Source organism: Bos grunniens, chromosome 15, assembly GCF_055505025.1.
Source record: "Bos grunniens cultivar Pamir isolate PY7600 chromosome 15, Bosgru_T2T1.0, whole genome shotgun sequence".
NCBI classification, from domain to species: Eukaryota; Metazoa; Chordata; class Mammalia; order Artiodactyla; family Bovidae; genus Bos; species Bos grunniens.
This window is the reverse complement of record NC_141179.1, coordinates 56261823-56286375: the sequence shown is the minus strand read 5'-3', so window position 1 is coordinate 56286375 and position 24553 is coordinate 56261823. Positions and strand designations below refer to the sequence as shown.

General features: G+C 42.0%; 1 protein-coding gene and 1 long non-coding RNA gene across 6 annotated transcripts in view; both read left to right on the top strand.

Annotated features, from left to right (window-relative positions):
• The window catches only part of THAP12 (THAP domain containing 12), a 29756-nt gene extending 23815 nt beyond the window's left edge, over positions 1-5941 (top strand). For 2 of the 5 annotated variants that reach the window (XR_015141571.1, XM_086338482.1), the window contains exons 4-5: positions 1389-1425; positions 3070-5941. Coding sequence is in view for 2 of the 5 variants with exons in the window: in XM_086338482.1 (XP_086194608.1) it covers positions 1389-1425; positions 3070-5003 (1971 nt within the window). In the remaining 3 variants the exon portion in view is untranslated. Of the gene's footprint in view, positions 1-430; positions 497-1388; positions 1484-1654; positions 1911-3069 lie in introns of those variants that run through there. The other 3 variants (XR_015141569.1, XR_015141570.1, XM_086338483.1) reach the window with 3 other exon arrangements.
• Positions 5942-22626: 16685 nt separating this feature from the next.
• On the top strand, positions 22627-24044 carry LOC147358307 (uncharacterized). Its single transcript, XR_015141572.1, has 2 exons — positions 22627-22825; positions 23789-24044. It is a non-coding gene; the product is annotated as an uncharacterized LOC147358307 (long non-coding RNA).
• Positions 24045-24553: the final 509 nt, after the last annotated feature.

The following is a 24553-nucleotide window of genomic DNA, read 5'->3' as shown; positions in this document are numbered from 1 at the left end:
TTTTCAAAGAAACAGTAGTGAGTTTTATCACTGATAGCTGTACTTATGAGCTATTTTATTGGTTTCTGCTAGATTCGATTTTTTTCGTCCATTATTGCTGTTGACGTCAATGCGAGTCTCATGTTCCTTTTTAGGTGAATGCATTTTCCTCCTTTAAATATTTTCTTTATGTTTGATATTTCAAATTTGACTAAACTATATCTGAATGTGAGGTTTTTTTCTTATCCAGACTTATATTGTACAGTTCTGAGGAATCCTCAGTTTTTATTTCTTCATGCTTTTCTTCTGCTCTGTTTTTTTTTCTGGGACCTCTCATAAATGAGTGCTAACACTGCACGTCAGCTTTCTTCTTAGTAATATGAAGCAAGGATGAGGAGCTCAATCACTTCCCATCCTGTAACTATCATTTCCTGTTCTCTGCCCCTCAAAGAACCTCAGATATCATACAGCAGGCTCACTTCCGGATCTGCCATCCTTGTAACTCCGCAGCCCATAGGATAAGGAGGGAATGTTCCAGACTGGCTAAACTGCTGACATTTTAGCAGTACTGTGTCCTGTGCTGCCCAGCAGGTACCCTGCTGTCTCTAGCTGTCACTGGTACTGCTGCTTTCATGCCCTACAATAGTAATGGGGTAGGTTGTGAGCTAATAATTATAGTGGGTTCAGTTCAGTTCAGTCGCTCAGTCACGTATAGTGGGTTAGAGCGAGAAAAGGACACATTTGGAAAGTTCTCCCTCAGTCTAAGCCTGAAGATGCCACTTGGCTCTCTCTGCTGTTTATATCCATTTCTCTTCCATTTTGGCATTGTCACTTTCTGCTTCTCAGAGATTTCTCACAGCTTTTGTGTTAGGTTCTGGACTCCAGCAACTCCCTTTTACATGACATCCCCTGGAGTTAAACTAGGGGAGAGGGACATGATTTATGGACCTTGAGTTTGACCTCAAATGCCATCATATACGTTCATGCCTTTTATTAGCCAGCACATACTTGTAATCCCAAATTATGATGATTAGGTATAAAGTAAGTTAAATGATGTATTCTTTACCCTCTACTATTTTATTATAAACTTGGAGTCATTAGCACATTATTCTAGTTTTCTTGTCATCTGTCTATTTGAAGAATGTATTCTTTATGAAGAATTTATGCTCTTGAAAGAATTAAATTTGGGACTTCCCTGGTGGTCCAGTAGTAAGATCTCACACTTCTACTGCAGGGGGCACAGGTTCAATTCCTGGTCAGGAAACTAAGATTCCACATGCTGCATGGCATGGCCAAAAAAAAAAAAGAATTAAATTTGACTCATAATATGCTTTTTACTTGAGTCTGTGATGATATACTGGAGTTCAGTTTTATTAAAGATATTTTTTTCTTTTTTTCTTATCATTTAGAGTGAAGATGAAATCAGGACACTGAAACAGAAAAAAAGTAAGTGATAGTGTTAATGACTCAACTTCTGAATGCCTTTTTAAAAGGCCTTGACCTGGTAAGGACAAATAAATATGTTTTATGTCCAAAAACCTATTGTGAGAATGATGTAAGAGTGTGGTAGGCATTGTCCTGTGGTCTGGAATTGTCTGTGAGATAAAATCGTAGCTCAGTTAGTCTTTATTGAGTATCACTATGCCACGCACTTGGCCTTCTCTCTTTCCACTAGGTGCTCCCAGTGTGGTAGGACACAAGGCAGAGTATCTCATTGTAGGGAAGGAAAGGAGCCGAATCTCTGTCCATGCAACCTGTGGTGCATACTGCTGCTGCTGCTGCTGCTGCTGCTAAGTCGCTTCAGTCGTGTCTGACTCTGTGCGACCCCATAGACGGCAGCCCACCAGGCCCCGCCGTCCCTGGGATTCTCAAGGCAAGAACACTGGAGTGGGTTGCCATCACCTTCTCCGGTGGTACATACTAAGTTCTTGGTAAATATTTAAAAGAATAAGTGCTGTTGAGATACTTGGCTTTATGGAGAGTGGGAGTCACAGTAGCTGTTCTCCAGGTGCTGATGCCTGAGCTGTGTAACCAAAGAATGAGAACTAGAGGGGTTTTTGTTCTTATCAATTTTTACTTTTAATCTTCCTTTCGTATCTCTTCCTACTACTACTATTATTAACATAACTTTTTACTGAGTGCTTACTGTGTGCCAAGTCATTAAAAGCTTTGCATATATTAATTCATGTAATTCTCACGGTAGCCTTGAGGTAATTATTACTTTAGTAATAGTACTTGAGTACTATTACTTTCCTCCTTTATAGATGAAGAGACATGGAGTCAGGCAAAGAAAGGAGTGAAGGATATTCTGTGCCTTGAAACAGGGTGCCAGAGTTGGGGAACTACACATTCATTTTGTGGTTGGAGCTTCTACGAACCCATGATGGTTAAAAAAGGGGCCACAGGGGCCAGGACTTACAGGGTTGTGTGAGTACGGTCAGAACCCTTAACCTCAGGGCCTCAGTTCTCCCATCCACATATGAAGAGATTATGCTGAGATTTCTATTAATAATATACTAATAGAGCCCTAGAAATTGCATGAATATAGTTTGTAGTATATTGTCTCATCTCCCATATAAAAGTATTGCTTAAAAGTGTCAGCGTGGACCTTGGAGCCAGACAAGCTTGGATTTGAATTTTCACCTCTATCTGTGACCTTGGCAGTTATTTACTGTCCTCATTTGTAAATGGGGTTGATAACATGCCTGTAGAGGGAGCAGTCTGCTACATATAAGAGGACAACACAGTGCCTCAGTAAATATTAGTCCTTCAGGTCCTTTTTGTGACGGCGTGAACTGTCTGTTATTACTCTGTATATGTAATGTGCCTTCTTAAATTTATAAGAAATTGTTCCTCTCATAATAGCATTGACATGTAGGATGAATATATATTCATTCAGAGTATTTGTCTCCTCCACTAGAGTGTGTCTTAATTTAATCTCTGCATCCTAGTCTGTGGTCTAGTAGGTGCCTCGTGAGTGTTGAATGAATGAATTTGTGAATTTTAAATATTTAACCAGTCAAATATGTAATTTTTTGTTTGTATGATTCCTTATGAACCTGTTTATAAAATTAATTCTTTGTTTTCCAGTTGATGAAACTTCTGAACAGGAACCAAAACATAAGGAAATAAACAACAGCAATGCTCAGAATCCCAGTGCAGAAGAAGTGGGTGAAGAGCAGGATGAAGACATTTTACCTTTAACTCTTGAAGAGAAGGAAAACAAGGAATATTTAAAATCTTTATTTGAAATTTTGATTCTTATGGGAAAACAAAACATACCTCTGGATGGACATGAAACTGATGAAATCCCAGAAGGTCTTTTTACTCCTGATAACTTTCAAGCACTGCTAGAGTGCCGGATCAATTCTGGTGAAGAGGTTCTGAGAAAGCGCTTTGAGACAACAGCAGTTAACACATTGTTCTGTTCCAAAACACAGCAGAAACAGATGCTGGAGATCTGTGAGAGCTGCATTCGGGAAGAAACCCTCAGGGAAGTGAGAGATTCTCACTTCTTTTCCATCATCACTGATGATGTGGTGGACATAGCAGGGGAAGAGCACCTGCCGGTGTTGGTGAGGTTTGTCGACGAAGCTCACAACCTGAGAGAGGAATTTGTAGGCTTCCTGCCTTACGAAGCTGATGCAGAAATTTTGGCTGTGAAATTTCACACTACAATAACTGAGAAATGGGGATTAAACATGGAGTACTGTCGTGGCCAGGCTTACATTGTATCTAGTGGATTTTCATCCAAAATGAAAGTTGTTGCTTCTAGACTTTTAGAGAAATATCCCCAAGCTATCTACACACTCTGCTCTTCCTGTGCCTTAAATATGTGGTTGGCAAAATCAGTGCCTGTTATGGGAGTATCTGTTGCATTAGGAACAATTGAGGAAGTTTGTTCTTTTTTTCATCGATCACCACAACTGCTTTTAGAGCTTGAAAATGTAATTTCTCTCCTCTTTCAGAACAATGAAGAAAGGGGCAAAGAACTGAAGGAAATTTGCCATTCTCAGTGGACAGGCAGGCATGATGCTTTTGAAATCTTAGTGGACCTCCTACAAGCACTTGTTTTATGTTTAGATGGTATAAATAGTGACACAAATGTTAGATGGAATAACTGTATAGCTGGCCGAGCATTTGTGCTCTGTAGTGCGGTAACAGATTTTGATTTCATCGTTACCATTGTTGTTCTTAAAAATGTTTTATCTTTTACAAGAGCTTTTGGGAAGAATCTTCAGGGGCAAACCTCTGATGTCTTTTTTGCAGCCAGTAGCTTGACTGCAGTGTTACATTCACTAAATGAAGTGATGGAAAATATTGAAGTTTATCATGAATTTTGGTTTGAGGAAGCCACAAATTTGGCAACCAAACTTGATATTCAGATGAAACTCCCAGGGAAATTTCGCAGAGCTCAGCACAGTAACCTGGAATCTCAGCTAACCTCTGAGAGTTACTACAAAGAAACTCTAAGTGTTCCAACTGTGGAACACATTATTCAGGAACTGAAAGATATATTCTCAGAACAGCACCTCAAAGCGCTTAAATGCTTATCCCTGGTACCCTCTGTCATGGGACAGCTCAAATTCAATACATCAGAGGAGCACCATGCTGACATGTACCGAAGTGACTTACCTAATCCTGACACACTCTCTGCTGAGCTGCATTGTTGGAGAATTAAATGGAAACACAGAGGGAAAGATATAGAACTTCCATCCACTATTTATGAAGCCCTTCATCTACCAGACATCAAGTTTTTTCCTAATGTTTATGCATTGCTGAAGGTCCTATGTATTCTTCCTGTGATGAAAGTTGAGAATGAACGCTATGAAAATGGGCGAAAGCGTCTCAAAGCATACCTGAGGAACACTTTAACAGATCAAAGATCAAGTAACTTGGCTTTGCTTAACATAAATTTTGATATAAAACACGATTTGGATTTAATGGTGGATACATATATCAAACTGTATACAAGTAAGTCAGAGCTTCCTACAGATAATTCAGAAACCATTGAAAATACCTAAGAGACTTTTAACCTAGACTTTCTCTTATATTTGATATTTGAAAAAAAAATGTAAGAAATTTTTAAAATATCTTACAGAAAAGTTGTAAGGGTAGGCCACTTAATCACTGAATATCTTGATCTGTAGGCCTCCCATTGAGTATATTAGTCATTGATAATCTGCCTGTTTAAATGGCCTGTTCAAATGCCCATGCTTTGGAGACCTAACTGTTCTTCCAGAAGATAGCATTGAAAGTACCATATTACAGTTTTATGTGATCTCTGCTAATGGCACTTTGGAATTGTTTTAGTTAAGTGATTTTAGACATTACGTTTATCACTGTGGATCAAATTGTCAGGTATTAAGTTATCGGATCTTTGAAAAAATAAAATTAGAGGAGGTATGGGAGGAAGGAATGCATTTTGTAAAATGTTACAGTGAAGCTCATGACTGACTTTTGAATAGTAGGAGTTATAAGTATGCTATTAAAAATCTGTAAAGGACAGTTAAGAAAATTATCAGACTCTAAGAGAAATGTGTAAGCTTGTCCAACAAGGATTTCAGTGTAGATTTTCTCTTTATCAAATGAAGTTAAAATTTGAATGGAAGAGCCTGCCATTGTTGTTCCACATCTGGTATTGCTGTTTACATTCCTTTATTGAGCCTACGTCTTCATAAGCTTTTTGGCAGGTATATGTTGAACACTTCAATTTCATGGTCAAGAAAGGATCAGAGGCCATGGATACTGACAGCTGATTTGTCTGTTTTCTTCTGGCTTTTTCCATGACTGTATCTACTGCCTCATCTTGATTTACAAGCAAAGCCTAGAAAGCCTACAAAAATAAGTGTTTTGTAGTTTATCTAGGAATAATACAGAAAATATTGCTGTTATTTTTGGTGAAGAAAATCAATTTTGTATAGTTTATTTCAACCTAAATAAAATGTGAATTTTGTGTAAAGTTCAGATACTTTTTTTTTGGTGGGGGCAAAACAGATTCTTGTGGTAAAATTATCTTTTCAAAAATATCACCTTCACAATTGAAGATAAGTTCTTTAAAAAAACCATTTAAATTATGAAGTTATTAAATGTAAGATTTATCTAACTTTTAAAATATGTTATATGACCCCTGATATAGTTAATTTTTGCATAATTGTTGCTGGCTAAAATGTAAATGAATAAATATTGCAGAGACATTGAATTGTTTATGTTGGGATAAGTTAGTGCTGTTTGGGCTTTAGAAAACAGGATGAGAGTGTCTTTGCCAATTGCTGGGTGTTACTGATAGTAGTAGTGGCCACAGGACTGGAAAAGGTCAGTTTTCATTCCAATCCCAAAGAAAGGCAATGCCAGAGAATGCTCAAACTACCACACAATTGGACTCATCTCACACGCTAGTAAAGTAATGCTCAAAATTCTCCAAGCCAGACTTCAGCAATATGTGAACTTCCAGATGTTCAAGCTGGTTTTAGAAAAGGCAGAAGAACCAGAGATGAAATTGCCAACATCCGCTGGATCATGAAAAAAGCAAGAGAGTTCCAGAAAAACATCTGTTTCTGCTTTGACTATGCCAAAGCCTTTGACTGTGTGGATCACAACAAACTGTGGAAAATTCTGAAAGAGATGGGAACACTAGACCACCCGACCTGCCTCTTGAGAAACCTATATGCAGGTCAGGAAGCAGCAGTTAGAACTGGACAGGGAACAACAGACTGGTTCCAAATAGGAAAAGGAGTACATCAAGGCTGTATATTGTCACCCTGGTTAAACTTCTATGCAGAATACATCATGAGAAACGCTGGGCTGGAAGAAGCACAAGCTGGAATCAAGATTGCTGGAAGAAATACCAATAACCTCAGATATGTAGATGACACCACCCTTAAAAAGTGTGGCAGAAAGTGAAGAGGAACTGAAGAGCCTCTTGATGAAAGTGGAAGAGGAGAGTGAAAAAGTTGGCCTAAAGGTCAACATTCAGAAAACGAAGATCATGGGATCTGGTCCCTTCACTTCATGAGAAATAGATGGGGAAACAGTAGAAACAGTGTCAGACTTTATTTTGGGGGGCTCCAAAATCACTGCAGTTGGTGATTACAGCCATGAAATTAAAAGACGCTTATTCCTTGGAAGGAAAGTTATGACCAACCTAGATAGCATATTGAAAAGTAGAGACATACATTACCTTGCCAACAAAGGTCTGTCCAGTCAAGGCTATGGTTTTTCCAGTGGTCATGTATGGATGTGAGAGTTGAACTGTGAAGAAGGCTGAGTGCCAAAGAATTGATGCTTTTGAACTGTGGTGTTGGAGAAGACTCTTGAGAGTCCCTTGGACTGCAAGGAGATCCAACCAGTCCATTCTAAAGGAAATCAGTCCTTGGTGTTCATTGGAGGGACTGATGCTAAAGCTGAAACTCAAATACTTTGGCCACCTGATGGGAAGAGTTGACTCATTGGAAAAGACCCTGATGCTGGGAGGGATTGAGGGCAGGAGGAGAAGGGGACGACGGAGGATGAGATGGCTGGATGGCATCACCAACTCAATGGACATGAGTTTGAATAAACTCCTGGAGTTGGTGATGGACAGAGAGGCCTGGCGTGCTGCGAATCATGGGGTCGCAAAGAGTCGGATACGACTGAGCGACTGAACTGAACTGAACTGATAGTAGTGCATTTTCTTGTAGACAAACAGGGCAGATGTGTCAAATCAGGACACATTACCCATGCAAGCTATAAAAATGATAACAGGGTTTTTCTTATATCCAAAGCTCTAAGAGGTACCTCTGTCCTTGACAGAACTGTTCAGGTTCACGATGGCAGGATGACAGAGGAGGAGACACAGAGCAGGCCTTTTAATAGCTGCATCTAGTTCTTAGGACACTTAAGCAGCAGTTTGACCTTGGCAGATTGTGTAATCTGGGTATATTTCCTCAACTGTAAAACCACATGCTGCGCTATGAGGATTAGATAATTTATCATCAATCATCTATTACTACTTAATGGTATCCCAAAACTTAGTGGCTTAAAAAGAAAAGAAAAAAAGCTAAACCACCAGTTTTGAATAGTTCTTTTGCTAATCTCATCTGGGCTCTTCATTCAGTTGGCAGATTGGCTGGGGGCCTAGATGGGACAACTGGGCCTGTCCATGTGGTCTTTTATTTTGGGCTTGTGGCATGGTTATAGGGACTTACCTAGTGGCTCAGACAGTAGAGAGTCTGTCTGCAATGCGAGAGACACAGGTTCAATCCTTGGGTTGGGAAGATTCCCTGGAAAACGGTGTGGCAACCCACTCCAGTTTTCTTGCCTGGAGAATTCCATGGACAGAGGAGCCTGGTGGGCTACAGTCCATGGGATCACAAAGAATGGGACATGACTGAGCTACTAACACTTCTGGTCTCAGAGTACAAGAAGCCAAAGGCAATAGCTTCAAAGTATGGGCTCCAGAACTCACAGAATGTCACTGTCACCACATATTTTGGTCAAAACAAGTCACAAGGCTGGCTCAGAAAGGATAAGGATAATAGACTCCTCATCGTTATGACCAGAACTGTAAAATAGGGCCTGGTTTTCAGTGTGCTATAATAATTCATCCAAAACATTCATGTAGCAAGCATTGGTTAAGCTTTTAAGATGCCCACCACATGTTTTCATAATTTATGTATGTTCTCCAGGTTAATCGGGGAATTTATTAAAAGCTTGAAAACCCTGATTTGTTAAGCATCTTCATAAACTCTGGTCTTGGAAGGTAGATTGAGTCTATGGTAGTCTCTTCATAGATGAAACAGAGATTATCATTTTTGCAAGATTAGATAGAGGTTGGTGTTCAGTTCAGTCACTCAGTCGTGTCTGACTCTGCAACCCCATAGACTACAGCACGCCAGGCTTCCCTGTCTTTTACCATCTCCTGGAGCTTGCTCAAACTCATGTCTATTGAGTCAATGATACCATCTAACCATCTCATCCTCTATCGTCCCCTTCTCTTCCTGCCTTCAATCTTTCCCAGCATCAGGGTTTTTCTAATGAGTCAGCTCTTCACATCAGGTGACCAAAGTATTGGAGCTTCAGCTTCAGCATCAGTCCTTCCAATGAATCAGTTCAGTTCAGTCGCTCAGTTGTGTCCAACTCTTTGTGACCCCGTGGACTGCAGCACGCCAGGCCTCCCTGTCCACCACCAACTCCCAGAGCTTACTCAAACTCATGTCCATTGAGTCAATGATGCCATCCAACCATGTCATCCTCTGTCATCCCCTTCTCCCGCCTTCTATCTTTCCCAGCATCAGGGTCATTTCTAATGAGTCAGTTCTTCTCATCGAGTGGCCAAAGTATTGGAGTTTCAGCTTCAGCATCAGTCCTCCCGAGGAATATTCAGGACAGATATCCTTTCAGATGGACTGGTTGGATCTCTTTGCAGTCCAAGGGACTCTCAAGAGTCTTCTCCAACACCACAGTTCAAAAGCATCAGTTCTTCGGCACTCAGCTTTCTTTATAGTCCAACTCTCACATCCATACATGACTACTGGAAAAACCATAGCCTTGACTAGACAAACCTTTGTTGGCAAAGTAATGTCTCTGCTTTTTAATATGCTGTCTACGTTGGTCATAACTTTTCTTCCAAGGAGCAAGCATCTTTTAACTTGGCTACAGTCACCATCTGCAGTGATTTTGGAGCTCAAAAAATAAAGTCTGTCACTGTTTCCACTGTTCCCCTATCTATTTGCCATGAAGTGATGGGACCTGATGGGACCAGATAGGACCATGATCTTAGTTTTCTGAATGTTGAGCTTTAAGCCAACTTTTTCACTGTCCTCTTTCACTTTTATCAAGAGGCTCTTTAGTTCTTTGCTTTCTGCCATAAGGGTGGTGTCATCTGCATATCTGAGGTTATTGATATTTCTCCCAGCATTCTTGATTCCAGCTTGTGCTTCATCCAGCCCAGCATTTCTCATGAGGTACTCTGCATATAAGTTAAATAAGCAGGGTGACAATGTACAGCCTTGATATACTCCTTTTCCTATTTGGAACCAGTCTCTTGTTCCATGTCCAGTTCTTACTGTTGCTTCTTGACCTGCATACAAATTTCTCAGATTGGCAGGTCAAGTGGTCTAGTATTCCCATCTCTTTAAGAAATTTCCACAGTTTGTTGTGATCCACACAGTCAAAGGCTTTGGCATAGTCAATAAAGCAGAAGTAGATGTTTTTCTGGAACTCTCTTGCCTTTTCGATGATCCAACAGATGTTGGCAATTTGATCTCTGGTTCCTCTGCCTTTTCTAAATCCAGCTTGAACATCTGGAAGTTCACTGAAGGTTCATGTACTGTGGAAGCCTGGCGTGGAGAATTTTGAGCATTGCTTTGCTAGTGTGTGAGATGAGTGAAGTTGTGTGGGAGTTTGAGCATTCTTTGGCATTACCTTTCTTTGGGATTGGAATGAAAACTGACCTTTTCCAGTCCTGTGGCCACTGCTGCATTTTCCAAATTTGCTGGTATATTGAATGCAGCACTTTTACAGCATCATCTTTTAGGATTTGAAATAGCTCAACTGGAATTCCATCACCTCCACTAGCTTTGTTCGTAGTAATGCTTCCTAAGGCCCACTTGACTTCACATTCCAGGATGTCTGGCTCTAGGTGAGTGGTTACACCATCGTGATCATCTGGGTCATGAAGATCTTTTTTGTATAGTTCTTCTGTATATTCTTGCCTCCTGTTCTTCATATCTTCTGCTTCTCTTAGGTCCGTACCATTTCTGTCCTTTATTGTGCCCATCTTTGCATGAAATGTTCCCTTCGTATCTAATGTTCTTGAAGAAATCTCTAGTCTTTCCCGTTCTATTATTTTCCTCTATTTCTTTGCATTGATCACTAAGGAAGGCTTCTTATCTCTTCTTGCTATTCTTTGGAACTCTGCATTCAAATGGGTATATCTTTCCTTTTCTCCTTTGCCTTTGGCTTCTCTTCTTTTCTCAGCTGTTTGTAAGGCCTCCTTAGACAACCATTTTGCCTTTTTGCATTTCTTTTTCTAGGGAATGGTCTTGATCCCTGCCTCCGCTACGATGTCACGAACCTCCATCCATAGTTCTTCAGGTACTCTATCATACCTAATCCCTTGAATCTATGTCACTTCCACTGTATAATCATAAGGGATTTGATTTAGATCATACCTGAATGGTCTAGTAGTTTTCCCTACTTTGTTCAGTTTAAGTCTGAATTTGGCAATAAGGAGCTCATGATCTGAGCCACAGTCAGCTCCCAGTCTTGTTTTTGCTAACTGTGTAGAGCTTCTCCATCTTTGGCTGCAAAGAATAAAATCAGTCTGATTTTGGTTGGTGTAGTTGGTGTAGTCAGTATTTATTCCACAAATATTAGTTGAATGCTTATTGTGTGCCAGGCTTCTGTGTGCTTAACTGCTAGCAATAACAGATGTGCTTCTTACAGAACTTATAGCCTAGAGCTGGCCCATGGGACTACAGTTGTACTTATAACTGCACACACACGCACAAACATACTTCACAGAGTTAAGTGGATCATATTACTGAAGTTAAAAGAAAATAACATAGGGTATCCATAAAAACTTTGTGTAATTTTTAAAAGATTGTATATCATATCAAAACAATTTTTAAAAGATACTAGGAAATATATTCAAGATTTAGCATATATAATTGGAGGAATTTTTGCTTTTGACATATCCACTCTATGTTGGGGGATAAAAAGTTAAAGCCTAACATAGGATTTGTTACCTGTAAATTAATGAGAACAAATACTTTATTGATAATTTTTTGTAATTTTTACTTAACTCTTAGCAGTTACCCCATGAAGTAAGTGATAATTGATTAAGTTGAAAGAGACTCCACTTCCCACCCCTCTTGAGACCAGTTCCTCTGCAGTAACTTAGTTGGATCTGGTTTTTATTTCATATTAGAGATAGCTACTTTTTAAGTGCTATTTAAAGTAATTCATTAAACATACAAAAATTGTACTTGGAATGTTTTTAATATTTATATATTTTAGAACTTACAAGGCACCTTGCTTATATATCATTCAAGTTCTAAAAAAAATTCAGGGAAGAATTATCCCCATTTTTCAGTTGAGAAATTAAGTTCACAGAGGTAAATGAATTGCCCCAGATTGTATAGCTAATAAATGCCAGAACTAGGTACTTCAATCCAGTCCTTCAGTCTTAAAATTGATTGTGAAAGCCACTTCATTCTTAAGATTTGTAAAAGAAATATTTGCTTTAGGAATGGGCTTCTTTCATGTTCTCGCTTTATCCATTGCCAGCATTCAGCATCTCTAAAAATGTGCTCATTATAGTCAATATGGGTTCCTTGTAAAAAAAAAAAAAAAAAGTGAAGCTCAAAACTTCTGAGACTTTACAAACTAGGTGTAGAAATGTTGCCACCTTTGTTTGGCTGCCAAGGCACTACCACAAAGGACTGTAGATCCAGGTCCATTTACTTCATGAGACTGGGTGCAGCTGTCTTCTGCTGTAATCAAATGTTCTTCTGTAGCCAGCTTTTTGTGGCCAGAAAAAGCAAAGTAATTTTTAGTACAGATTAGCATAAAAGTCTTCTAGATCAGTTTCAGGAAACAATTACTAGCTTAGAAACAACAACAAATGTGATCTATAGATTGGCTAAAATGGCAGTTAATTTCCAGACCTCTTTACATGCCCCTTATTTCTTACCATGAATACTATATAAATAGAATACACTACTTACCACTGTATTTGGTTTCATAAATTATTTGGACAGGGTGAACAACAGACTTCAAAACTAAGTAGAGGTAGTAAATCTGCCCTTTTTAATGAGTTTGAATTTACAGTAGTAGTTTAAACATCTGGAAGTTTAAAGTTTTAATTCTTTCCAAATGTTCAACAAGGATATACTGCAAAAAGGATATTATAATTGAGGGATCAAGAAAACTACTGTTGACTCAATCTGAAGCCTTTTCTAATTTTCTCTATATACATTAATCACATAAAACTTGAGAGGCTGACAGTTCAAAAAGAGAGGAGATGGGCCCAAATATCCAAGTTGGCATGCTTACAGAAAAATAACTTTTAAAAGAGGGCATGGTTCTAACAAAGATGAATTTTAAATGCTGTTAATTAACATGTCTAAAATGTGGCCAGGTAGTGCTTCTGTGTTCTGTGTTCTGTGCTGCTTGTGGATATGAGGTGGGTTTTTCTTCTGTTATTATTTAAACTGAACTTAAAAGAGTCCAATCTTTTGACTTCCAAATTGTAATTTTTTAAATCTTTTTGGCCGCTCTGTGTGGCACATGGGATTTTAGTTCCCTGACCAGGGATCAAACCCTGGAGTGGAAGCCTGTGTCCCCTGCAGTGGAAGCATAGAATCTTAACGACTGGACCACTACTGGGGAAGTCTCACTAAACTGTAATTTAATGCATTTTGTAATCCAAGAATCTGGTCTGCTGCCAGCTTGGTCTAGCATAAGGCCAAGATGTGTTTAGGGCACAATTCTTGAGTGCTTACTGGATACTTGTTAGGTTTTAGTTTAATTTTCTTAGAGCAGGGTTGCAGCAGCAGGAGCTGTGCTCATCATTGTCCAGTAGCAGCTGCTGCAAACAAGGATCTCACTGAATTTCAGTGCTGTGCTCAAGCACTTTACCTGAATTATCTCCTTTAAACTTTTCCACCTATTATCCCTAATTTTTCAGGTGAAAATCTAAGGATTAGAAGGCCACACAGCTAGTGAAAGATGTAACCATGATTTTAACATGATGTAAAGATTGCAAGTCTAATTCTTTGTCTCATATTTGCTTTTCATTCTTACTTCAAATATTGTATTGAATGTCTGTGATATTCAATCTGAATTGAGCCTCAGGCATGAGACTCAGGTCATGGATACAAAGATGAATGAGATGAAGCCCACGCCATGGATTTAGAGGTAAGATGGAGCCCATATCCTCAGGGAGCTCAGTCATGTCAGGGAGCCAGACATGCAAGCCAGGAGCAGGACTAGGATAGGGTCATCCTATCATTGATCATCCCAACCAGGGCACTTTTGATAGTGTAAAGTGAAGTGAAGTCGCTCAGTCGTGTCCGACTCTTTGCGACCCCGTGGACTGTAGCCTACCAGGCTCCTCTGTCCATGGGCTTTTCCAGGCAATAGTACTGGAGTAGGGTGCCATTTTGATAGCATAAGGGGTCACTATTACTAGTTAGTGCCAGAACGACAGAGCAGGACTGCCTGGAACAAACCAGGACTTAGTTACCCAGCTTCAGGAAAACCTATGGTGTGAAGGGAGGGTCCTGAGCAGCTAGAGGAGGTGGTGCCCTAGCTAGACCTAGAAGAGAGTGAGATGTGCTCTTGTCTCCAGTCATCACCCTTATACCCCTGCTGTTCACCTTCAGACTTCAGCTGAGAATCACTTTCCCTAGGGCCTTCACCTCCCCTGAAATCTGAGTCAAGTGATGGATCTTCTACTAGATGTAAGTCCAGCAAGAACCTGTGTGGGTCCAGCACGTCTCCCTGAATATAGCTAAGAGTAGATGGCCAACGTTGAGTATAGAAATTCAAAGGATAGGCAACAGCTTTTGCAGGAATCTACAAAAACAGCAACATTTATTTTCTCATATATTACCTCATCTAATTAATGAGTGATAATGGTATGTAAAAGTAAGCCAAATTGACCACTAACATAATAAGAGGTCCATTTGGAATAAGTTTGAAGCCACTGAGAAAGTAACATTTGCCAAGAGAAATCCACCTTTGAAAATGGTATGTACCATGGGACCACATAACCCCGAATATTTTTTAAGTTAACCTCTTACTTCCTTCTCAAAGAAAATGTGACAATTTTATTTTAGTATAGAAATAAATCCATATAATGTGAATCATCTCTCGCCACCCCCCCACCAAAAAAAAAAAAAAAAAAAGCCCCAGATGATCATTCTGATACTCAGTATGCTATATAAGGTTTTTAAGATTGCTAATTAAGAAGTGATAGTTCTTACTTAAACCAGTATTATACATATTAAAATCTGCATGGTTGTAGAAGCTTTAGAGCAGCAGAATTGTATAGACAGCACTTCATTTTACAGATGACTAAACAGGACAGCTTGTGTAGGATCACACCACTCGGTGGTGGCAGAGGCCAGGGAGAGCAGAAGTGCCTAACAGTGCCGTGGTCTGTCCTGCCACACAGCCAAAGCTGAAGATGGAAAGCCTGAAAGAACCATTTCTTGGCAAGTGAGCAGTGTCCACCCTTAAAACTTATTAATGTAAACGGTAATCCCATAAGTATGTCAGGTTTATAGGAGAGAGATTTATTATACAGGCCAGAGCCTGGGGTTAGTTCTTGGCACATTGCTATTTTGTGTTACTGTAAAATTTTGGTTTTAAAAATATTTGGTATTGCTTACATCTTTATTTGGCAAATTCTTATTCTTGGTATGATTATTTTTCTTTGGAATGGTACATGCGGTTAGATTGTGGGTTTGCAAAGCCTTTTTCCTAAAAAATGAGATGTTGAAAACTTTCCTTATAATTGTGTCTTGTGGGATTTGGACTTCCTTTTATTAATAGCAACTACTATATATTGAGCACTTACTATGTTCCAAGCGTCGTATTAGGCACTTTGTATGAATCATTTTATTTAGGCTCACAGGAACCTGAGGCAGTAGGTGTTACTGTCCTTGTTTTGTAGATTTGAAAGTGACTTGTAAAAGGCCATTTAGCTGTGGAGTGAGAGTCAAATCCGGACCAACCGAAGCTGATAGAGCAGGCTGCTTCTCAGAATGGAAATCCTCACCTTTAAAAAAAAAAGTGGGTGTGAAAAGACTGGAGTGGAAGGAAGTACATCAAATTACTAATGTTTGTTTCTAGGTGGTAAGAGTATGGGGAATTAAAACTTTTCCTTATTTTCCACAACATATTTATTTTTCTCATCTTTGAAAGGATTGTGTAGCATTCTGAAATGGAAAACTCAAGATGAGTTACATGAAAATTTTTCTTCCAAAAGATTTGTTGCTGTTTCCAGTTCCATTTAATACACTTCATGACAAGCATTATGCCAGGTGTTTTGTCTACAAAGAAAAGTCATTGACCCTGGTGGCCATTTGTTAGGCCACTGATTCTTCAAGTCCCAGTTCAAGTGCAAGCGAATCAGTTGCTCCCAGTTACTTCTCATGACCTCTGCTATTACCACCTTAGTTCAAACTCCTATCACCTCTCACTTACCTTTTTCTCCAAGTCTATTTTCCATGTAACAGGCAGAGTTATCATGAACCTCCTCTTCTCAGACCCTTCCAGTGGTCTTAGGCCAGAATCCAAACTCTGAGCATGACCCTAAGGCCCTATGTAACCTGGTCCATGCCTACCTCTGGTCACATTTTCTAGTCTGATTCTTGTTCATTCTGCCCAGCTATGATGATCATTCATCAGGCTCATTCAGAGAAGCCTGTTCACGACCTTTACACGTGCTGAGTCTTGAAAGCTGTTAGCCCAATTAACTCCTAGCTCATTTTTTGCACTATTCTGATTTTTGCTTAAATATTATCTCCACAGTGCAACTTTCTCTGATGACCGTTTTGAAACTAGCCTACCTTTTTCTAGAAATGAGTTGATTTCCTACGTTAGTAATATAAGTTCTACAAGGGCTGGGAGACTGTAGTGTTTGATGTGGTTGTATCCCACTGCCTTTAGTAGTGCCTGACGTGTAGCTGGTGCTCCATATTTGTTGAATGAATGCACAAATGATGTGTTCTAGGATCACTGGAAAATTCAGAGTGGCTGGAAGATTCAGGGGAGGGGAAAGAAACTGGAGATAAAGGTGTAAAGGCAATTAGGGACCAATCCATGAAAACACTTGTAATTTATGCTTAGGAGCTGGCCATTACCCTCTGGTCAGAGGAATCCTTCAAGAGATGCTGAGCCTCAGTCCCTTGTCTGTGTGAACTGGCCATAGGAATGGAGCCTTTCAAAGGTGAGGTGTATGGTAATGTCTGGCCTGCAGTTTCTGGGCATGTTTAGAAAAAGAGAACATGGTTGAACTAAAAAGCAAATCCCACATTGGTCACTGTTAATCATAATTAATAGTGTCTGTGATTTGTATAATCTTTCTTCCAAAGTGTTCCAAGTCTTGAGACATGATCCCGTTGGTCCCCCCAGACCCTGCCACAATAACAGCCTTGGCATGTGACTCACCACCCTTCCCTGCCATGTAATACCCTTCTATTTATCACCTGTCTTACCCTTTCCTTTCCAAGTCAAGTAATTTTTGCCTTGTTTTTTTCTTCTCTTCCTTCCCTTCTCAAACCACAGCCCATATAATTTTCATTGCCCTCTTTAGAACCTTTTTATAGGAAAGGGGAGCAGACCTGAAACAGTGTGGAAGGAGATGTGCATTGTTAATTCACCTCCATTACATTGTGCCATTTTCCTCTGGGCTGCAATTCATTTTCCAGCTTTGCAGTCCTCCTGAAATATCACTAAACACAAAGATGGCTGCTGGTGCTTTAGTCATTAGTGGTCTCAGTTCTCACTGATGTTAGAGTCCCTACCCATAGCATAAGATTTGTCAGTGTGATTAATAGAATTAAGGTATTGATTTCTGCTGTGCTTCATGTAATGATGCTTATACTTAGGGAAGAATTGAATATTTAGTGCCTCCTATATGCCAGGCACTGTGTAAGATGCTTTATGTATATAATCTCATTTAGACTCATATTTTGATGAGGTTGGTATTTTGTCCCCATGAGAGAACTGAATTTCAAAGACATTATTTGTCTGCAGTCAGTGTCTGTCCAGAGCCAGAGGCTGTGTCCTTATACACACTGCACAGCCAGCCCCAACCCTGCCGTAGCACTTGAGAGTGCACCAAGGTTTTCACAGACATTGTCAGTTCAGTCTTCATGACAACCTGTAGGACTGGCAGAGTCATCCCCAGCTGACTTGTCACAATGCACCAGCCTGGGGACTTCCTCCAGCCCTATTGCCCTCTGCTTTGGAGTCTGGGGCTTGGGCAGGGACCCGTGCTTGTCACTGTGCTGGATGCGGGATTCGAACCCAGCTCTAGAAGAGTTAGATCATTGAGGGCAGTGCATGGCGGGGGCGAGTGTGCAGGCCACAGCCCCAGTGACAGCAGAGGGGTGGGTTCTAATTCTCTGAGGGAGGCCTGGAGAGCTGCTGTCCCTTTCCTGCTGGTGAGAGTGGAGGCAGGCCTGGTCAAGACCTGGAAACATCAGAGTGAGAGAAGGTTGGACGACCCCGCCATAAGGAACAAGGGAAAGGGCAGAGGTCTGGTGGGAGGAGACCCAGTCCAAGGGCTGCTACTTGGGAGTTATGGGGCCTTGAGCAAACCACTTCACCACTCTGAGCTCAGATGTCATGGTGTTTATTGTACAGTCATGGTCAGACCTCACCACAGCATGGAATGCCACTTTCTCCAAGGCCAAGTGACTGCTAACGTGACGGCTAACCAGCTGGTTATGGTTATCGATCCCAGAACAAGCCTGAGCACTGATGAGAAGAACCTGGACACTCTCTTCTCTTCCGTGCTCTTGAGAGAGAGGCTAGGCAAGTTGCTGCCCTTCTCTGGGTCTCAGTCTTCTCATCTTTTAAGGCAAGTTTGCAAATATCACCCATGATTGAGGAGAAAGTCAGCTCTTGGTTCTATCATGTCCCTGAAATGCTGTGAAAGGAGAAACACCTCTAGATGAAATTAGAAAGGATGAACTTCATGCCAAAGGACCTGGAAAGACTTCCTGGAGGAGTGTGGTATGAGCTAGGTCACAAAGGCTGGATGGGGGTCAGCAGGGAAGGATGCAGGGTTTTGATGGACAGCTGGGGCAGAGAACCAGGCAACATCCCATTGCAGGGAGCACTACTGCTGTCTCTTTCCTTCCCATCTGACTCCATCAGCATCTCCCACATTCACAGCTCCTGCCCTCAAGTCTCAATTCTAAGAGGCTGTTAGTTGTGAGACACACTTTTAATTAAATAGTAGCTTTGGAGAGAATAAAAAAAATAGTTCTTCGTAAACAAACATTGGTTTTCAGTTGCATCTCAGTTTCAAAGCTATTAAATTGGAAGGAGAGAATGTATCTTAGCATCGAGAAAATACAGAATATGTCACTTTAGAATGAATACTACCAGAAACGTTTGTCTGCAGAGATCGAGACAGATGTTCACATTCTTGTTCTGCCACATACCAACTTTGTTATTCTGGGCAAGTTGCTTAAGTTCCCTAAGCATCAATTCATTTTTAAAATGGTCTATAAATTGCCTGGGCATAGGAGGTGAGCAGTGAAGGTGGTTTGAATTTGAATGTTGATTCATTTTGGAGAGAGATCTATAGAACATATTTTGTCTGAAATCAGAGGTTGCTATATTAAAAAAAAAAAAACACTGCATATATTATGATTTTAGAAGAGCATAACACAGAGCAGTATTTCTCACTGAGGGGTGATTTTACCCCCCCCCCCCCCCCCCCGCCAATGACATCTGGCAATGTGTGGAAGTGTTTTCAGTTGTTATAACTATGGTTGAGGGGGCTACTGGCATCTAATATTCAGAGCCTACAGATGCTGTTAAACATCCTACATTGCACAGAACAGGCCCCCCAAACAGGATTTTCTGGCCCCAAATGTGCATAGCACAAGAAATCCTGACATAGAGATTAAGCATGTGGATTGAGATCTTCCCTGGTGGTACAGGGTACATGGGTTCAATCCCTGGTTTGGGAAGATTCCACTTGCTGCAGAGCAAGTAAGCCCGTGTGCCACACCTGCTGAGCCCTCGCACCTAGGGCCTGTGCTCCACAACAAGAGGAGCCCACACACTGCAACCAAGAGTAGCCCCGGTTGCTGCGACTAGAGAAAGCCCATGCGCAGCAATAAAGACCCAGTGCAGTCAAAAAACAAAGAGGATTGTGGAGCCCACTATCTGGTTTTGAACCCTAACCTTGGGTCAATTACTTGACCTCTGTCATCTGGGAAAGAATATAATAAGTTTCTACACAGAGGGTGCTTGTGACAATTACTAGGACTTAATGTTGGTAGAGCATTTTGAATGGAGACTGCCTTCCACGAGGCAACTAGTGAATGTCCACTCTTTATTTTAAGCGGTTGAATAAGCACTAGACTTTGTGAGAATACTGTGACTGGTACCAGGACCTCAGATAAATTATTTAACTCCTTGTTCCTCAGTTTCTCCATCTGTTAAAAAGAAAAAGTGTTGTGGAGATCAGATGAAATCATGGATATGGCAGCATAAAGGAAACAGTGGAAAGTCTTACAGATACACTTGTATCATCATTGCCTCAACTCCAATAGGAGAGTGTTCTGAGGGTGAAGCAATCAAGTCTCCTGGGCCAGGCTGTAACTCAGCAGAAGGGACAGCCAGAGAGAGGAGGTGCTCAGAGCAGCACATTGCAGGCCAGCAGTGGATTGTGCCTTAAGTACATCCTCAGCTGTGGATGCAGGAAGTCGCCTTTATTGCGCTGTTATGTGCAAACTGCGCCCCAGCTTCACATACCACTTTTCCCAGAGGAGTGCTTGGAGAATCATCATACACGCTTGCTCTATAGGCTCTGAACTCAGGAACAACAGCTCAGATGGAAAGAGTGCCCTGAAAGCCCCTGGCTAGGGATCTGTTCTTCCTGCTTGGTCTTCTGTGGCCCCAGTTTTCTCAGATGAGGAAACTGGATTGCTGGCCTGGACTCCAAGGCTTCCTGAAGTCCTGCCTCTAACCACACAGGATTGAGTCAAGATTATTATCATCTTTAACAATTATATCTGTAAACAGTAACCTAGCAGGGATTGTGTCAAGCAATTCACATACATAAATTAATACAATTCTCAGAACAACTTTGTGAAACATTGAGTATTATGGCCTTATTGCTGATGCTATCACTGAGGCTCAAAGACAGTAAGCAACTTGCCCAAGAATGCATAGAGCCAGATACACATCTCTCTTGACCAAACACCTTGTAGTCTCACAAGCTGGAATGTGCAAGTGAAAGTCACTCAGTTGTGTCCAACTCTTTATGACCCCATGGACTGTAGCCTGCCAGGCTCCTCTGTCCATGGGGATTCTCCAGGCCAGAATACTGGAGTGGGTAGTGGTTCCCTTCTCTAGGGGATCTTCCCAACCCAGGGATCGGACCCAGGTCTCCCACATTGCAGACGGATTCTTTACCATCTGAGCCACCAGGGAAGCCCAGCAAACATCAAACACAATGAACAAATATTAAGTGCAAAGAGCCTGACAAACACCAGGCACTTAATATCTGTTCATTGTGTTTGATGAATGAATACCCAAGGGCAAGTCACAAAGTAACTTGTTCCTCATCCAGCTCTGACCATCTTTGTCTCTTACCACCTCATCCCTTCTTGCCTGGATTCCTGGTGCCTCCTCTCTCTGGCTGAGACCATGATACCCTCTTGGCAACGAGTCAAACTGTCTTTTAAGGGAACTTCAGTGACAACCGCAGAGACTAGCTTTTCCCAATACTCCATCTGCTGAGCCTGCTCTGTGCCAAGCACTGAGGGGGACTGGGGACACAGAGCTGAGTCATCCCCAGCACCTGAGGGGAATCTACATCTGTGGAAGGTGGGTGGGGGTGAGAGTGGAGACTGATGAGAAAAGCAGCTGATCACTTGCAAAATGATCAAAGCAACCCTTGCAGGGAAAAGCTCAAGGAAGTCTTCCCTGGGGCTGAGGCTGCTTTTGAAATTTGCATACCTGTACTTGGCACAGACTGGGCCACAGCTGCCTTCTCCCATCAGTCCCTGTTTATCCTTCATTCAGTGTGCTGACACTACACAGTGGAAAACTTAAGAAGCAGCCTCTCCAGCAGCTCAGAATCCACACTGGGGTAAAAGGGAGTGAGAAACTGCTGCTGAAAACCTACTGTGTGCCAGATACTTTCATCTACTTTGTTTAATACACATAAGTAGTGAGGTAGACATACCCATTGTGGAGTGAGGGAAAAGAGTGTTCAAAGAGATGAGGCAATTTGCTAAAGGTTCCAGAGGGAATTGCTTTGAGGAAACTTGCTTATAAGGAGACTTGCTTAAAGATAAGTAGGTAAGTAGGAGAACTGGCCTCTCCATTTTGGGTCCCTGTGCAGGTCCACTCTCATATGGCCTCTGAGCCATGTGTGTTGGGGTGTCTGTCAGGCTGGAGTCTGGGTGGGGAGTGAGGATAGCTTAGTTTCTACAGACCCCTGCGGGTTCTCTGGTTAAAAGAACTCAGAGGATACCCACCTCCTAGGGAGTGCCCATGCAGACAAGGGCAAGAGCACAAAATGTGGCAAGACATCCCCAGATCCACATCCAAAGGTGGGCATTTTTCTTGGTGGGGCTTTAGATAGGGATGAGGGCCCAGGGGAGAGGCTTTGGAGAGAGAGACCTCTCCCCTCTGCCTGGGACTGCCCAAGAGCAGGCCAAAAAGCTGCTTTGGGGCCCTCAGTCAGATCTACGGAGCTGAAGTTGTGCTGCAACAACCGTGATGAATAGATCTGCAGACACAGGTATGACAAGCTGCTGCATCCCCACTCATTAACCCAATCACAGTCACCCCCAACACGCTCACCCTCCACTCATCCATTCTTCAGGCATCCCTTCCCCCTCCCTCCCTCAGGCATTCCTCTGCTGCATCAGTAATTTATTTCTTTCTTTCAACAAGGGTCTGGGACACTTGTCAGGCATCTCTAGGATTTTGCCAGGATCCAAGAAGCCTTCATCATGGTGCAGAAAACATGAGACCCAAACCTTGACAGATGAGCCAGAACTTTGGCAGGAAGAAGTGGGTTAAAACAAAGAACAGTCCAGATGGAAGGGATGGTGTGAGCAAAGACAGAGAATCTGTAAAATCTGGGAGAAGGGTAAGCAGTGATCTGTCATCCGCACTGGCAGAGCAGCATTTCCCAAGAATATTTGACCATGGAGCATCTTGTGAGATCAGTGACCTGGAGAACGCCCTTGAGGGAATTCTTTGGTATCGTGTGTTTGCATGTGTGTGTGTGTATGTGTGTGAGAGAGAGGGAGAGGGAGGGGGAGAGAGAGGAAGAGAGGGAAGGCGGGCAGGAGGGAGGGAGAGAATATAGGGAGGGTGAAGGCATTTGTGTTTGCTCCTCGAGATGGGGATTCCCAGCATCTAGTCACAGAATACTAGCCCCCAGAGACGCTCTATGGAAACACTGTCCTGCAATTAGCCTAGGAATCTGCACGTGCAGTGTCTTCCTCAGGAACCACAAGACACAGTAGTATTTAAAGGGCACCTCACCCCCAAATCCTACACAAAGACACTTTAACTTTGCTTAACCCTACATGGACCAAACTTATTTCACCACAAATCCATTTGTTTCAGGGGACATCTTTATTTGGGGAACTAGGGGATTAATTCAGAGAAGGCAATGGCAACCCACTCCAGTACTCTTGCCTGGCAAATCCCATGGACGGAGGAGCCTGGTAGGCTACAGTCCGTGGGGTCGCTAAGAGTCAGACACGACTGAGCGACTTCACTTTCACTTTCCACTTTCATGCATTGGAGAAGGAAATGGCAACCCACTCCAGTGTTCTTGCCTGGAGAATCTCAGGGACGGGGGAGCCTGGTGGGCTGCCGTCTATGGGGTCGCACAGAGTTGGACACAACTGAAGCGACTTAGCAGCAGCAGCAGGGGATTAATTTTGTTTTTTAAGTTAATATCTGTTTACAGTATGAATACATTTTTCAAACAGAGCAATGGGGTATGCTTTGAAAAGTTCTCCTCCCACCCTTGGTCCCTTGGTCTCGCAAATTCCTCCTTCCAGAGGAAGTGAAGTGTAACTTTTCCTTATTTTCCTAGGAATGGTTAAGAATCTGTCTGCCTTGCAATACAATTGACACTGGTTTGATCCCTGGTCTGAGAAGATCCCACGTGCCTTGGGGTAACTGAGCCCATGTGCCCAGAACCTGTGTTCCACAACAAGAGGAGCCTGCGTACTGCAACTAGAGAGTAGCCCCCGCTTGCCGTGACTAGAGAAAGCCTGGGTGCAGCAACAAAGACCCAGCACAGCCAAAAGTAAATAAGTAACTTTTAAAAAGTATTAAGGGAATTAGCATTTCGTCTGTTGGGTATGTTTTCTCCATTTGTCATTTGTCTTTTTTTATTTTTTTTTAATGCGGAAATGCTCACTTCTCAGTGAAGTGAAGTTGCATTTGAGTGCTGGCAGCAAAAGGAGTGGGGGTCCTAAGTCAGATAGATAGTTCTCTTCATTGAGCCCCTACCTTGTTCCAGGCCCTGGGAATCCAGTGGTGAAGGAGACAAGCAATGATGGCAGTGATGGGCGTTGGGCATTAGGCAGTGTTCAGTGAGAATGTCACAGGGGCACCTCCATGGCTGTATCTGATGAATGAGGAGGGACAACCAGGGTCCAGGCTGCAGGGGAAAAGTTCTGAGCAGTGACTCATACAAGCCTAAATCTCAAAGAGACGGAGGTTTCAGAGGCAGGCTCCTGGAGCCCAGTCGGTCCTTCGGTGGGTGATGAGGCACCTGGCACAGCTATGCCTGGGTGGATCTGGGAGCCAAGGAACAGCGTCCAAGGAGTCTCTTTGAGCCTTTCGCTGAGTA